Below are 17,666 nucleotides of genomic sequence, written 5' to 3'. Positions count from 1 at the left end.
AATTACTATTTAAAAGTAAATTTTTTTTATTTAAATAATTCTATATATTTCACGAAAAATGTATAAACAACAAGAAAAATAAATCGAAAAGAAAGTTTGGGGGTAGAAAAATAGATTGTTTTTACTACTAAGAAAAAAAAATCCAAAACAGCAAAAATCACAAAATTATTTCAATTAATTAATTGATGGTTAAAGCTGATTTACTTGAGTAGTCTGTGTGTCCAGTCCATTAAGTTCTCATAAACATTCGTTATTTGATATATTTCAGAATGGATATAATGACAAGAAAAAATTGTCGCCAATTAAGGTTGGTAACATGGATCTCATTTATTGATCAGCTCGCTTATTCAGTAGGAGAAGAAGGGTTGGGGTAGAGGGGCTAAAGTTTATTAGAGTACATGAAAATCTGGTGTAAGATCCAGGTAATAATAAATTAAATTATTTAAGGCAAGGTTGTATCTGGATGGAGAGTGAGACACAGAGGTGAGTGGGAGCTTATTGGCAAGATGGACCCGCAGAAGCCCCAGATGTTCTACCCCATTGAGAAGGACATGGAGATCAAGCAGGGCGACACCGTGGCGGCCAGGTGTACCATGGTCAACCACAGGGACAGGTAGGAAACAGTTTCTTTTATTATTTTTCCCTATATTGTTACAAATTGTGTCTTTTTTCAAACTATACCATGGTAAACCGATAAATATAAGGATTATGAAGGCGCATTTTTAGCTGTACGTCTACGGCTGAATATTTAGTTTAATGTGGCTTAGAGAATGAATATGGGTTAATTATAATTGTTTGCTTCGGGTGAGGGTGGATTTCTGTGTAGCTGCGGGTGGCTGCGGCTTTGAGTGGCTTAAATTCTTCCTGTAAGTCTCGCGTTCAACCAAATTTAGGTTGATAATTCATAAATTTATAAATAAGCTACTACAATAGAAAACTTTGAATATAATTTACAATTTCGTGATTAGTGTTGCAAAATAAAATTAGTGGCTGCAAGAAAAAAAAATAGGCTTAACACAACACAGCTGTATAAAGTAATTAATTGGCTATTAAATTAAATTTTAAGAAAAAAGTTATATTGGTTTTTTAGTTCCCTCCACCCTTTTTTTTAGGAGTTGTGGTGGGATGGATAAGTAGATTTTTCTAAAAGGTGCTTCCCCCCTCCCTCAAGAAAAACTTTATGAGCAGAGCTTAATTTATCCAGCAGATTTATTTAGACAAAAGGACAAACAGACCAACATCGTTTAACTTTGTATTTTTTAATGTGAAGAAATCAAAAAGATCGAATATCTTCCACAAGAAAACAGATTATAAAGCAATTTAGTCTTCTATCTTAGAAATTAATTTCTTTTATAGTTCTTAATCTCCTCATTTCTATATATATTTACTAGCGGCTACGCCCCTAGAGGCCCTACAAGCAATTGACGGATGGGGGAGGGAAATCGACGTTTGACTTTAATTATATTTTTAAAATATATAGAGTAAAAATATTTGTGGCGGGGGTCATTATTTCTAGGGGAAGTTTCTCTCGTATGACGTCATAACACTCCCAAAAATAGTTATAGACCTTACCTGAAAAAAAATTTTACTGTAAAGGAGAACCATATCGGTTTAGCGGTTGGCTAGATCCTTCGATATACACAAGGATAGACATTCTAATACTGTTATAAAAAGAAAAGCAGCCTCTAGCTTTTGGCCCTGTCACAAAGAAAGCAATAAATAACAAACTATAGTTTTTTAGATTAATCATTACACTTATTGGTAAAATCTTAACCTATTTGGTAAGGTAAGGTTTACTGGTAGAGCTGTAAACATCATTTTCATCTATACCTTCCAAAGAGATTTTTCAATAATTACCTTTTATTTACTTACTGCGGCGTAGCAGTATAGTTTATGAAACAAATTAGGGTTTATTGTAAAGATTTGATAAGGAACAAAGTTTTCTCTGGTCGTCTTATCATTCAATCAGCTTCACTGAAAAATATTTTAGAAACACACCAACTCATTTACATACACACACACACACACACACATACATACACACACAATTACCCACTTACACACACACAAAATATTGGTTTTAAAACATTGTAAAACATTTAACCAGATAATGCGTCAAATTTTTTCATCATGTAATAGAGCCATATTAATTATTTAAGTAACACATACAAATTGGCTATACCTGTACCTATTTAAAGATAGGCATAATAACATTTTTTACTTCTAGACTTGTACTGATAATAGTAGATTTTTAGGATTAAGTGGGAAATAAGACTCAAAGCCAAGTTATAGGTCCGGTCTGCGAATGACCGAACTTATAATTGGTTTAACTTAGCCTAATTTTAAAAATAACCAAGAAATTTTACGGCACTGGCAGAAGCCTTCAAAAATGCTACAACTACACCTTTCTTCGTATTATTTTCTTGATTCATAACTTAAAACATTTTTTAACGTTACAATACAACTTATCTTTGAGAAAGGTAATCTCTGATTGCCAAATGACAATTTACAATATTTTACATTATTCTATGAGAGACGCTACCTTTTGATTGGTATGAGACGATTTGTATGCTTTCCATACTGTCTTGCTTTGTTACTGTTTTGTTCACTAGCTCCTGCGCCCCTAGCATCTAGATGCTCTATATTTAAAAAAAGAGGGGAAAACCAGCCAAAGACTTAAATCAGAACATAAAATAGCGTAAAACCATACCGGGACCTACGTGAAAATTCCATAAAATGGAGAACTCAATCGGTTCAGTAGTTATTAAAATCTTAAACTAAAGACAAAAAAACCTTACTATTTTATATAAAAGGATATATTTTTGAGCAAAAGAACTAGACACAATTATTTCAACTCTATTTTAATTATCTTTAATTTAAACGGGATTTGTATAAACTATTTTAATGACCTTAATATCCATAAAAAACATGTAAACGATCTCCTGTTTCTGCCTTAAGTGTTATCAAATTATTTCTTTTAGAAATATAATTTTGGTTTTATGTAGACTTACACCCATATCTTTGCTAAAGAAAAGCTTTTCATTTTAGAACTAAATTGCCCATAAAAACAGGGATTTAAAGAAATGTAAAGCCATGTATCATGAATTTTTTTTTATGAAATCTATACGAGTAATTGTTTATGCATTATGTGATTTTATTAGTAGAGAATCTACTCTTTAATTCAATGTCCGTCCGTCAGTCACTCTGTTTGTGAATGTGATTTTCTCAGCTGCTTTTCAAGATAAACGACTGATTTTTTTGTGAAGATTCACTATACCTATAAGCATTCAGAATGTTAATATATTTGCCCTTCTGTCTTTGAGTCATGCTACAAAATATAGAAATAAAAAGATATAAAAATATGTGATAAACGTTTCGTGATTATTTTCTCCAATATATATATTTATATTCTTGATTTTAACTCATCATCAAATGCTCTTTAAAACTCTTTGTCCCTAATACGATAAATGATATTTTATAATTCGCTACTTATGGATGTTGTCATCCTTGATTTCATTATTGTTTAGGACTACCTATATTGGAACAACCGCTGAGGACGAGATGTGCAACTTCTACGTGATGTATTGGGTCTGGGGCAAGAGGCCTGTCACACCGAACACCTGCTTTACCAGGGTAAATATTTTTAGTTTCAACACTGTGCTTTGCATGACTAGAACTCTCCATTGGGTTAGGGGACTTTTTGGAAATTGATTTGGATTTTTTTCTTCTTTCCAATTAAAATTTAAGAGATATATTTGAGAGTAATCAATGAAAAGATAACGGGGTGTTATGATTTCTCTTGAGAAGGTGATTGTACCCTCTCCCAAAATTGTTGTAAACCTTCCTAGGATCTATGAGAAGCTATATTGTGAAGGATAACCTTATCGGTTCAGTGGTTAGCGAGATCTTTCAGTACAGACAGACACACAAACACATCTATAATATTACTTATATAAAAGGAAGACTATGAAGTGGAGATTATAAATATGTCATATTTTTCAGGGTCCCCCCTCCTGGTCCTGGGCTGGCAGATATGCTGGAGGTCTAAACAATATTCCTGATGTTGAAGCATCCACTTTATAAATACACACATACTTATACCAGGGCTCGGCAGCCACACGTCAGCCGCGTGTAAATTTAATTATAACTTTAAAATTCCTCTAAATGTCTAAACATGTTCATAACAGACAGTACATCTTTTCGTGAAATTTTTAAAAAAATTAAGTCTTATTCGCGGCTGAGGCGCGGCTGCCGCGCCCTGAAATATACACATTTAAACACACACACACACATATATATACACAGACTTACACAGACACATTATAATGAAATATAAACATCTATCTGACTCTACTATACTACAACTACAACTAGTGCTGTAGTCAACCATTCCTTCACAGTAATGGCAAAATTATCTTCCTTTTTATTACTAAAGCAAAAACCAACAACATTTGTATTTTACAACATTATTTTTACTTTTATTAAACTTTTTTCTTTATGTCTTTGAAAAAAATATTGTTCTGATATTAAACTATGATCAATAACAATCATGATTAATATTATTCATATCATTTATAAAAAAAAAATATGTGTTATAAAAAAATTCTATGTGATGATGATTTATTTATCCGATTAATTTTCTTTATTTACTAAAAATATATTATTTATTAGAGTTTTACACTAAGCGTCTTCTTATTTTATACAAGTTTCTTCTTACAAGCCGAGGTACAGGTTTTCTCAGCCTAAAATATATAAAAAAAAACATTAATTGCCTCAAAATTTGTAAATATAAAGACATCCGTATCCGTATAGGTCCAGGGTAGATTTTTTTCTATTTTAAGGGACAGTACCTCCACCCTTCCAAGTGATATTTTCATCACCGATATTTTGGAAAACCTTATATTTAAAAAAAATTAAGATTTAGGGTGACGGGTTTACTTCCCCCTGTCATCTTTTTAGTGCCCCCAGTGCCAGCCTGTTTATCCGCTAAGAACTCTCTGGTCTGATTTGGTTCGCTTATATAGGAAATATCCTTTTTAGATTTTTAAAAAAAAATTTAAGCAAGGGTAATAAATTCTACCCCTTTAATCTTATAATTTTTCATTTTGATATCCGCGGAAAGCTGTCCATAATACGATGCGATAAATAGCTATTTTGTAAAAAATTTAATTTCCACTTTTCCTACTTTTTTTTTTTTGAAGAGATTCATCAAAATTTTAATGGCAGTTGTCTTTTCCTAAAATTTTCAAATTTTTGTGCCATATTTGTCAACATGTTCTACTAAGTCTTAAAGGCCAGGGGTCAACCGCTGGTTTCTTAAGAAAAACAATTATTGACTAGAGTAAAATATTGATAATTTTTTTCTTTAGATGATTTTGATTTTACTTTTTTCATTGAAACACGAATAATGTGCAAATATCTTACTTTGTTTATGTAACACAGTAGTAGGTATTTATTTTAAAAGATTGGCGAAAACAGATAAAATTTATGGCACTTTTTCTCCAGTTTCTCTATGTATGTATGTGTAGAATGTTTTTATAAATTGTTTATATATACAACATACATAAAAAGAAGGCAAACTGGGAGACGTGTTTATTTTTCTATTTTTAAAACAAAATAATCAAAACAAATATCTTGTGATTGAAAATTGTCAATAGAAAAAATACTGTGACGTAAGCAGATGCGTGCAGAAGGGGGTGTAGGGGTGCGAGTTCACCCCTATAGGTCTTCCTCCCTCTTGACAAGGGTCTACAACCCCCTGAAATACCCCCTAAAATAGCCAAGCGGGGTGTCAACTAGATAAACTACACCCACGTTAAATTTGAGGAGGGTTTTAAAACCCTCTGCATGCCACTGGACTTATTATATTTGTAATTCAACAAGAAAAATAAGGTCCATAATACACTTAAGTAGATTAAGAGCGTAATCAAGACGGCAACTTTAAATTAAACTTTAACTTTATCTTTAACTTTTGTTTGTTCTGTATTCTGAACTTTCATCTTAGCTTTAATGGATGTTTTACCCTTGTTTAAAATTAAATAAGTCAAAGATTATTATAAACCAAAGGGAGAAAAATTATGTTGCAATTTATGACAGTTTGACTGTATAGTAGCATTTGATCGTGAAAACACAATCGATATATTTTTACTTGGATGTTGCATTTAATTTTCGTGTAATCCTACAAAGAGATAATAGCAGCTAGCTATAATAAAGATCCCCCTTTTCTTCCACTACATATACCCCATCCCCTCTCTCTATGCTGACCAATAAATGAGTTCAATTTTAGCAAGCTAAATTTACGACATTTTTCCCCTGTCATAATATATACGTATTTTCTGTTGACACAGGCCTATATTAGGGGGGGGGGGGGGGTTGGGAGGGGGATGTTACAACGATTTGCGTCCCAAATTAACGATTAAATTTTTTTAAAACTGTTAAACTATCAAAATTCATCTTTTTCCAGATATCAATAGTATATGATAGTATGAGAGATAAATGGAAGTATTTTCTAATAAACAAATAGTATTTTTAAACAAGTATTTGATTTATCAAATAAACATTTCTTTCATTCAGACAACTGTCTATCTGTTTTTTATGATCCCTAAAACGCCTTTGTAATCATCCGAAAAATCATTTTCAAATATCACCCTATAAATAAATATATCCGTCTGTATGTTTGTTAGCTTGTCCTAAAAACAAATTTAATCGGAAGTGATAAGTCTAATTTTAGTGTGTTTCTTTATGAACAAAACCTACGTATAGCCTATGGGGACGGGATACAACACGATATTATTTTGGTAAATCTCTGAACACAATGCTGTGCATGATTTGATTATATAGCCAAACACCCTTCAGACAACCAACCCTTTGCACGACCTTTGTCCGGAAGTCCTATATGTGCATGGTATGAGTTGCATCTGTTTGTGAACTAATGCATTTCCCACTCTTGCTATTGATGTCACATAACAGCAGTAGGAACCACTTTTAACGTCTTTGGTTATGACGCGGTGTTGGGCTGAGATTCAAACTTTTTATCATCCAGACAACGATCGCATGTGCATTGAAATAAACTTGCTAGAGACTAGCTTTAGTCAGAAAAATATATAGTAATAAAGAAAATATTATAGATATAAACTTTGAAAGTTTTGTGAATGTTTAAATCCAATATGATAGATTCTTCACAACTTTACAATTTATTACCACAAATTTTGACTTGGATTCTGTAGAGTTTGGATGTTTTCTACAAAATTATTAGTTCATTTAATTTAATTGTATTTCTAAAAGCGAAGCTTTTCTATAATTATTGCTACGTTTGTGTTTTGGATTGTACCTAATTATTACAAGAATCAGCATGCATGCAGAGGGATTCTATGGGGATTCTCATAAAAGGTTAGATTTTAAAGAATTTACATAGTCAATAACTTCAAAATTTAAATAAGTATTTTATCGCCATTCCAGCGTTGGTTCTGAACTTCTGATTGTAATTCGGCTGTAGGTAAGATATTAGCTATTTGACAGACAACTCCTTATCGGCTAATTAGCATTCGTTACTTGTAAATGAAGCCTTTTAGCTTTTAAAAGACTAAAAACTGACTAAAAGCTAAAACTGAAGTAAAAACTTATAAAATAGTTATTTATCGCATCGTCTTATAGACAGCTTTCCTTGGATATAAAAAAATAATAAGATTAAAACAAGTTTTGTTAGACCCAAGGTGCAGAAGGCCCGGGCTAACAAAACAAAACTGTTATTATTTTTTTAATTTTATTTTGATACTCGTGGAAATTTTCTACATACATAATTTTATACATAATTTTTCAGTATGGCTGAGTACCGGTTCTAATCCAGCGGATATTAATCTGAATAGAAGCCTTACTATTACTGGGAAAAAATGCATAATTTCATCAAAAAAGTAATGCTAGAACCTAAAGTTGTTGTTTTAGTAATTGGTAAATTAAAAGTTTTGAAAGAATAAATGAATGTGCGGACCAAGTTGAATATTGTTATGCGCCTATATAAGTTATTACAGGGCTCGGCAGCTGCTATTACGGTATTAATAAATGTGGGGAATTCTTCAGGAAATTGTTGGACTGACTTATTCTATACCTATATGAGCGAAAACTTTTTCTATTTTTTACCTTATAAAATATTTTCGACAGATTTTTATAAAACGGCTTGATTTATTGCATTAAGATCCATGGCAGATCTTTATAGGAAATAAACGTCTATAAATGAGCTCGAGTCTTCCAATGGTAGAGTGTTTAATACTCATAGTGATCTAATAATCCTAATTTAATTATCATTGACAAAAGCGATAAGACCTTTATTCAATTTGTTTATGGAATGAATTAAGTTTTTCACTTCATATTTATATTTGAATTACATTGAAGTATTTTATCTTTATTTTATAAACCAAAAATGTTAAGAAAACTCTGTTTTAAAAGAATTCAAATGTGGCGACACTTCCTTTGTGTGTTCAAATATTAAAACTAAAATTTGAATCATTTTAACCCTATGGTGGAAAAAATCTTTTTAAAATCATTTAAATTATTAAATATTTACTTCTTTCTTTTAGATAGTAATGGCGGGGGAGGAAAATTGATTTATTGAGAAATAGATATTTACGTATAGAAAACTAGGAAATAGCGAGATAGTTATATAGAGCCAACTCTAGTAGCCTTATATTTACATCATATGAAGCAGGAATAAGGTATAATCAACAAGGGAAATAAATATAAAAAAAATATTTGGGGGTGCAAATGGAGAGGTCGTCAATTTTACGATGTGTTGCCCCCCAACGACAGCTGAAAAACACGTATAGGTTTCGTTATTTTTTTCCTAATTAATTTAGTTATTGGTATAAGCTGAATATAAAGGCTTCCAATAAATAGCTAGGATAACTTCTGGAGGACAAGATTACAAGACTTATCTAAATCAAATTTAAATGTAGTGCCAAACATCTTACAAGCAACCAACTCTTCGATTTCTCAATTTCTTGGAATCCTAACTGTTACAGGTTACATCGGCCTTATCTAGTCTTATTAAATTGTCCAAAATCTACGAATTTAAAAAATGATTGCGGCCTAAGGCGTTAGCGTCTGCTGCACCCTGGAAGTCAACATAATGTAAAGTTTACATATGAAATTAGACCACAATGTAGGTAGAAAATTTATATTCAAAGCGATACAACAACCAAAATTCATCATTTAACCCAGCTCATCAATAGGGGATAGTTGACCTTTGTAAATAAATTGTATTTACATACTAAAGTGCAATGTATACAAACACAAGGATAACAACATTCATAAAAGCAAATTCAACAACGAACATAGATTGTCAGAATCTCAAATTTTAAAGAAACAGAATACTAACATGTTTTAAAAGAGCTGCTAAGATTTCTAAATACATTTAAGTGATATAGGAATCATCTTGCAATATTTGAAATTGTGTGATAATCGATATATTATTATATGGATATTGCGCCAGACTTTCATGTTATCTGATAAAGTGATGCTTACAGTTGGCTAAAATAACGGTACATCCCCTTCTCCCCTTTATCCCATCCCACCCCTCTTACTGGATGAACGAACTGACCAATAAATGAGGTCCATATTAGCAAGTTGAATTGACAATTTTTCCCCTCTCAATATCCATATCCTATTTCCATTAGTGTTATATTCGTCCTAGATGTAATACACGACTTGTTTCAGTCAAACCAAAAAAAATATGAATTGTAAATTATGGTGCTTTCATACAAACTGAACGTCGAGCACTAAAATATATTTTCAAAAAGAGGGAGGATTGTATTTCCTGCTTATGACTAACCCCTGTGTAAAGCACTTATCCTGCAGTACTACCAAGTACCCATTATAACCTAACCTAATCTGATCTAAAGTAGTAAACAAACAAATGAAAAGCTACTCGTCCCAAACACCTTATTTTAATATTTTTCAAAATAACTAATCGGAGCAGGGTGAGTTTCTATGCTCGACTAGTCACTTGAGAGAAACCACCAATGTTTTAATACCATCAAGGCATGGCGTGACTAACCTAAATCCATAAAATTTGGTGTGCGCACTGGGAACCAGAATATTTGAAGGGAATTAAGATTTGACAAGTTGAAATTGTGACAATAAAATTAAAGGACATTTCAAATATTTTATCTTTATACACACAGAGTTTGGTTTTAGAATATTATTCTAATGGATGTAGAATATACATGGATATTATGACAAGGAAAGAAATTGTCGTTAATTTAGTTTGCTAACATGGACGTCATTTATTGGTCAGTTCATTAATCCAGTAGGAGGAGAGGGGATGGAGTAAAGGGGGGATTGAAGGATCTTTATTTTAGCCAGCTATAAGTTTCACTTTATTAGAGTACATGATAATCTAGTTTAAGATCCAATTTATCTATTATTATAATCTTGGATGGTTTAAAGCAAAGATTTTCTATCATTAGTTTTATTTAGTTTCCTATTTTTTCTTATTAAAAAGAACTAATGGTTATGCCCACAGTTTCTAGGGGCTCTGTCTACAAAGGGGACAGAAAAATAGCCTAAAATAATCGTGAGACCTATGTAAAGCTTCCCTGAAAAGGATAACTTAACAGTTAAATGTTTTGTTGAAAACTTCAGCTTCAGACAAAAACTTACTACTTTTTATAAAAGGATACTGTACTTTTGTTTTTTCCTTGTTATAAAAGAGTCTTTGATAAAACATTGACTTCGCATATTTTCTTATTAATCATAAACTTAATTTAGACAAAAAGAGTTTTTAACTCTCAATGCTAGCTCACAATGCAAGCATGTTTTCAGTTTCGTAGTTACTCTATGACTAATGTTTATTTGACTGACCATATGAAACTAACGGCACTGTCTAACAAAATAACCTGCCGAACAAAATTAAACCCCCCCCCACTCCCACCTAATCTTAACATAAATAAATTGTTAATAAGTGTAGTAGGGGATAGTCTTGTTTGTTACTTTAGGTCAGGTTAGGTTATAGAGTTCATATTCGGTACTTGGAGTCCCGCAGGGTTAGGACACCACAGGTATAGGCAGCGCAGGTGTTAGACACATAAAAATAATTGCTAAGCCGACACTAACAATTGATAATGATAAATTTGATTTTCATTAACTATCAAAAATAAAAATAATTTATTAAAATGTCTTAAAATTAATGTCTTAGTAACAACAATATTAGAAGTGAGTAGTAGTGATAAACATACAAATATTTTTGTGTTTAAAATTTAAATATTCAAATTCATACAGAAAAATGTAAGATACTTAAATTTGTTTAGTTGAAATTTGCATGAAGAAAATAAAAAAAAATGTGTAATTTATAGGAGATCAAAGATCTGTTGGTTTTCTCTCAACTTCTCTAGATCAGGGAGGGAGGGGACATTGAACTGTTTATTACACTAGACCCCAAAGTTTTATAATAATGTTTTCTAATTCGATGGCTTAACAACTTAGGGGACTTTTATTGAATTTTATTGGTTGGTTCATTTGGTTTACAACCACTAATTTTAATCCACAAAAGGGGTAATTTTGTTTAACATCATGAGGGATGTACATCAATTTATCTGCCATTGTCTTATCCCTTAAAATCCCTGTCTCTAAATACTTGTTGTTAAATTTAATTAAAAATATTGTATTGTTCTATAGTTTGTGATATTAAGTTTTATCAAGTGCAAAGTCTTTTGTTTAAGAGATCTGATAATAACAAAATTAACTTATTAAAGATTTTTATGAAGAGAAAAATACTTTTATTTAGGCTCACATTGAGTAATGGTATTTTGTACTTCTTAAATGGATATAGAATATACACTGATATTGTCGCCAATTTAGGTTGCTAACATGGACATCATTTTTGGTCAGTTCGTTCATCCAGTAGAAGGTGAGGGGATGGGATACATAGGAAGGATGAGGGGGGGGGGGAGGGATTGTCGTTAGTTTCACTTTAATAGTGCACATAATAATCTGAATTAAGATCCAATAATAATAAATTCATTATTGCTGCACCATTTCACAAAATAGCATTTAAATGGGAAAGGGCAGGTTGAATATATTTAGATCTATCAGAATGCTCCGCAGGATCTATGAGTTTGGGTATGATTTGATGATGCAATGCAATCCCGTGTGGGTAGAATACTATTGGAACCAAAATACAGACAAACCCAAATCCTATTCCAAGTACGTCCAACCTCTTTTCAAGGGGAGAGCTGAAATCCCACATTTGGTGTATGAAATAACAAATAAATGATAATTGTAAAAAGTACAGTAGAGGGCTGTATTTCCTTTTATTGCGCCCCACTCCAGGACGTCCTTTTCTTGTACCTTTCCCCTAAAATTCTAAATATTACCTTCTTCTAGATAACTTTGGTTTCTCACTTATTTGTTCCTCTTGATCCTCTGTGGAAGATTGGAATCCCATCCTGGGATGAAGAGTCCAGGGAGCGAATAAAGCCTGACCCAACCAGATACTTCCACCCAACATTCGTCCTAGCACGCTATCTGAAAAAGTAATTCAACAAATTATAATATTTTTATTTGTCTGTGTATTCGTATGTACTGAAGATCTTGACATCCGCTGGAACGATTTGTTTTTCTAGTAAAGCTTCCGGTAAAGTCTTATTACTTATTAATGGCAGAATTGTTAGACATTTTTGTAAGATCTAAAACGATATTAACACCTAAAATCGTCTGTGGTTATGTTTAGGGCTTTGCAGCCGCGTGTCAGCCGCCTGTAAGCATCAGAATCATTATTTTACCCTTTAAATCAGCTAGAAGTTTAAACCTTACCTAAATATGCAATTCCTTTAAAGTATCTGAACAGGTTTAGCTAACGGGCGACTGCCGAGCCCTGTTACTATTACGACATTAACATACACTAAATTAAAATGCAGCAAAATGTTAAAAAGCACACGATTTATACCTAGAAAAAAAAGTATAAATACAAAATTGAAATGCATTTTAAAAAGGGAAACTTGATGATTGCATGAAACTACCAATTAATTTCAACGTCTATCTGTAACTGAAACTGAACACAGTGTGATATAATAACAAAAAAGTTAAAGTTAAAATTTACAAAAAAAAATTAAGCACTCTTTGATAGGATATTGGGTTTAGATTAATACTCTGTAAGTAATCCTAAATCGATTCTTTTAAATAAAAAGGGTAATGGTAAAATTCAGAAATTATTGAGTTATGTTGTATGACTGAAAAGCTGTTTAACTTCAACTGCTAATGATAATATGAGAAATAGTAAATTAATAAACCAATAGTTACAAAAATACATTTTAAATTTAATTTCTTGCGGGTTGTAAAAACTAAAATTTACTTTTTGCTTTGTAAACCTCTAACTGCCTAACCTTTAACTTTTTAGATTCCAAAGTAGGGTGTGTGGAGTAGTAATTCTTTTGAATTGTCCAACTAAAATGTAAATAGATTTGCATTCAAGTTTTTACAAACTAGATTTGCAAAATAAAATATCAATCAGTGCAGAATCAGATTTTAAAAAGTATTCGGGGCATTCCAAGCTTAATTTATTCTATGACTAAATATAATTATACTATAGAGCGGCTGCGTCTCAGCCTCGGGAGTAATTTATTTTATTCTTAAAAGTAAAAAATATAGGAATAAATCAGATTCAAAAGGAAATTCAGTTTTGAGGTGATGGTGTAATCCAGAACAAGAGAACGAAGCTGTCGCATCTGATAGCTGGTCGACAATTCGCAGTCGCATCCGATCTAAACTAATCTGGACAATCTGCAGCTGGTTGATGGCTGATGTTTGTTTAGCAGCCGAAAAAGTAAAAGTCAACCAAAAAATTAAGGGTTAGTTTTCAGCAAAGATCTAAATTAAAAGGCTAAATTTTTTCCTCACATTCCAAAATTCATGTTTTATTGTTTTTATTATAATAATATAATACATGACTAATTGTCAAATCAATTAAAAACATACGAAAATATTATAAAATGGAAAAATAATAATACAAGCTTTTTATGAAAAGTATGTAGAATTGATGATTATTTGTAAGGGGGAATATTTCAACCATTTCCCAGGGATCTAAAGGGATAAGGCAGAGGTTGATAAATTGATGTACATCCCAAAAGATGAAACACAAAAATACCCCTGGTGTAGATTACTAGAAGTGGTTAAAACGATTGGACACTCAACTTAATGAATCAACTTATCAAAATTTAATAAGTCCCCAAAGCCTAGGAATAAGAAAACGTTATCATAAAACTTTGGGGACCAGTGTAATAAACAGCCCAATGTCCCCTTTCTTCCTGATTTGCCATACTATTCCATGTTATTCTTAATCAGCTACCTCACTGCATCGCACTTTATACTCTATGCATACATAGGTTTTTATCATATCATATTTTCCTTTAACAGAGCCTCCTTATATGTTTGTCCTTGTGTATTGTGATTTATTCGGCAACAAAAATAGTTATTTATCGCATCGTACTATAGACAGCTTTCGTGGATATTAAAACGAAAAATTTGAAGATAGATTCGAGCTTTATAAATATCTTGGGGTGTATTTAGGCTATTTTCTTCTTTCCCCCGCCCTCCCTAGAAGCTAGGCCAAAGTAACTAGTAAGTATCAAATGAAAGAAATAAATTATTTTTGTAATTGTTAAATAAAAAGGCACTTGCAATAGGAGCGCATATTAATATTGAAATGTCAACAAGTTTATAAACTATGAAGTGTTTGTATACTTTATAGTTTTTTTTTTCAAATATATTTTTTTTATTTTTTACCTTAGTCGTATGTCTTTTTCTATATATTTAATACCAGCGGTTACGCCCCTTGAGGCCTCTGGGGTTCCTTGAGGGGGGAATGGGGGGAGGCCCGAGGGGGAGTCAAACCCGCCACTACTCTCATTTGTAATTTTTTTTAAAAGTTATAACCTTTCCCAGGACCTGTTAGCAGCTACCGTGTAAAGCAGAACAATATCGGCATATTATAATTATTCTGTATAAGACTCGAAAAGTGGCTGAAAAAATTAGCCGTGTGACGTCATAAAAGGGAGAGATGAGAGAAGACGTGGGAAAGGAAACCCCTTAAAAAGAGATCTATTGACGTCACACGGCCCATTTTTTCAGCCACTTTGTCGAATTCCATTCTATATAATTAGTATCTCTATTAGTGACATTTTCCCTCACTGACGAAGCATAAAAAATCAGGGAAAGGACAAACGGACATAATAAGTTATAAAGCAGATATCCAGTTCTCATAACATAAAAACAAAGAGAATATTAAAAATATACAATACAAAATCTCAAATAAAATCACATACCTTTAAAAAATTGCCTTGAGAAGCTTTTATAGCATCCTTAAAAATTACATTTCACCCAAATCGTGTCTGACAGACATAATAGATTATAGAGTTATAGAGTAGCTTTGCTACTAAAAAAACACAACTTCCTATGTACAAAGTATACCTAAATACGGTGTAAAATGATTACAAATACATTCAAAGTTAAACAGTTATAGGAAAGCATATTAAGCTTCTAAAATTCAACGGAACTTTAGTCCAAAGTTTCAATAGAAAGAAATATATTTCTTCAAATATTGTCTTCAACGTCAAACTTTCTAAACTTTACCTTTTAAATAGACGTATCATATTTAAACAAATTTTTAAGAGAAAGGTGCTCCATAATTAACTTGTAGAGATATGCTAAAATATTTTTGTCCAGCTAATTATAAAAAGTAATATATTTAATAGTTATTTATCGTATCGTATTATAGTCAACTTTTCACGAATATTAAAAAAAAATTACAAGATTAAAACCAGTTTTTCTACACACGAGGGGCCGATATTACGGGCTAACAAAATTAGTATTAACTTTATAAGTTTTATTTGCATTTTCGAGGAAAATTGTCTTTAATACGATGCTTTATATGATTTTTCAGTATGGCCGACAACCGGTTCTAATCCAGCGGATATCAATCGGTGTCGCAGCCAAACTGGAAAAGAAATTCTTACCAGAAGATTCATCTTCTTTTTCATCTTCTTGAATTTGAACCAGTCTATCAGTCTTTACATCTTTACTCCGCCCATCTTCTGAGCCTAGGGCGTTGTAAGCAGCGGCGGTAGCTCGCGGCGGAACCGCAACAGGACGCACTAATGCTGGTTGGCGCACAGGTAGGGGATCTTCCTGTGGGACCAGAGGACACTGAGTATGGTTGACAGGCTTCAGTATGAGGGTGTTGAGACCCAGCACAGACAGAGTTTTGTAGATTCTTATCTTGACACCCCGGCTGGGCACACGTGCCCGCGTGTAGATCATTATATGCTCTAAAATAAATGGATTTATTATTACTTGGATGTTACACCAGATTTTTATGTTCTCTTTCCCTTTGGGGTTGGAGTTCGTTGCTCAAAAAGGCATTTAAAGGATAAAGCCAAACTGTGTTTAAATGATATTCAACCCACACGGGAAATAATGAAGTTATTTAAAACTTTTTATCTTGTGTTAAAATCATTTAATCTTGGTACGTTAATTAGTTATTTTTTAGATAAGAATTCACGTTCGTTAAATTAAAACAGCGATTGTTGATTTTTAACAAAGTGAATAGGAATTTTGAGCAGTTTGACTTTATAATGGTATTTAACTACCCACACTTGGATATAGAATACGTGGATATTGCTATAGGGGAGCTTTTGTCGTCAATTCATGTTGCAACTGCCGAGTCCTGGGAAATATGAACAGTAGTCCTTATAAAACAAAGAAAATTACAAAGATAATTATTTGTTCCGGGCAGGGGCGTCCAAGCTTTTTATTTTGAGGGGGGTAAAAAATTTTGAGGGGGGTAAAAATTTTTGAATGGGGGGGTAATTCGTTTTTTTGGGGGGGGGGGTAAAATGGCGCGCGAAGCGCGCCGCAAATTTTTTTTACCCACCCCAAAATTTTTACCCCGGGGGTCAAATTTGCTTAGGGGGGGGGTAATTACCCCCCCTGAAATCTGTTGGCAGGGGTAAATTTAGTTTACCCCCCCCCAAAATTTACCCCCGGGGTAAAATGGGGGGGGGGTAATTTAAATTTTATTTAATATATAGTATTAAAAATGCGCGCGAAGCGCGCAAAATTTTTTTTTATTAGAGATTTTTTATTTTGGGGGTGTAAATACCCCTTCTTAAATGGTTGGGGGTGCCTACGGCACCCCCAGGGTAGGGGTAATTTTAAATGGGGGGGGTAAAATGAAAAAAAATTAAGGGGGTGCCTACGGCACCCCAAAAATCGATTGGGGGGAGGTAATCGCCCCATTACCCCCCCCACTGGACGTCTATGGTTTCGGGGCATTAAAGAAGCATAGGTGGGGTGAGGGGGAGTAGGGTACAACTATTTTATTTTGCAATAATAATTCTTGTCACGGTATTGTCTTTAGGAATGCACTGTACTCGGCTTGCATCAACAAATTTCAGGTTGTGGATCCAAACCTGGATCCATCAGAGCTCATTACTTTCAATGTTCTTGGCTGACTTCGAAACCGATTGATATCCGCTGGATTAAAACCGGTTCTCAGCGATACTTAAAAATCGGCCCCTTTTGGCTAAAAAAACTGGTTTTAGTCTGTCCAAATGTGTGTTAAATATAGCAAGTTTTTTCTAAAGGTAAATGAAAAAAGCAGAAATTACACAAAATTAATT

At 32.7% G+C, this 17,666-nt stretch overlaps 2 protein-coding genes across 2 annotated transcripts in view; one reads left to right on the top strand and one right to left on the bottom strand.

Moving 5' to 3' along the window:
• The window catches only part of LOC145316251 (peptidylglycine alpha-hydroxylating monooxygenase-like), a 15,406-nt gene extending 10,728 nt beyond the window's left edge, over nt 1-4,678 (top strand). Inside the window, exons 5-7 of the mRNA XM_080156671.1 lie at nt 448-613; nt 3,528-3,633; nt 4,003-4,678. Coding sequence (XP_080012797.1) covers nt 448-613; nt 3,528-3,633; nt 4,003-4,083 — 353 coding nt within the window. The 3' untranslated portion in view covers nt 4,084-4,678. The remainder of the gene's footprint in view (nt 1-447; nt 614-3,527; nt 3,634-4,002) is intronic.
• The window catches only part of LOC145318426 (uncharacterized), a 24,343-nt gene continuing 10,723 nt past the window's right edge, over nt 4,047-17,666 (bottom strand). The window contains exons 5-7 of the mRNA XM_080159711.1: nt 16,002-16,313; nt 12,366-12,516; nt 4,047-4,742 (exon numbers count right to left, since the gene is read on the bottom strand). Coding sequence (XP_080015837.1) covers nt 4,676-4,742; nt 12,366-12,516; nt 16,002-16,313 — 530 coding nt within the window. The 3' untranslated portion in view covers nt 4,047-4,675. The remainder of the gene's footprint in view (nt 4,743-12,365; nt 12,517-16,001; nt 16,314-17,666) is intronic.

This window comes from Acartia tonsa, chromosome 4, assembly GCF_053477335.1.
Source record: "Acartia tonsa isolate MP-2025a chromosome 4, ASM5347733v1, whole genome shotgun sequence".
Lineage (NCBI taxonomy): Eukaryota > Metazoa > Arthropoda > Copepoda > Calanoida > Acartiidae > Acartia > Acartia tonsa.
This window is presented reverse-complemented; position numbering and strand designations above follow the sequence as displayed.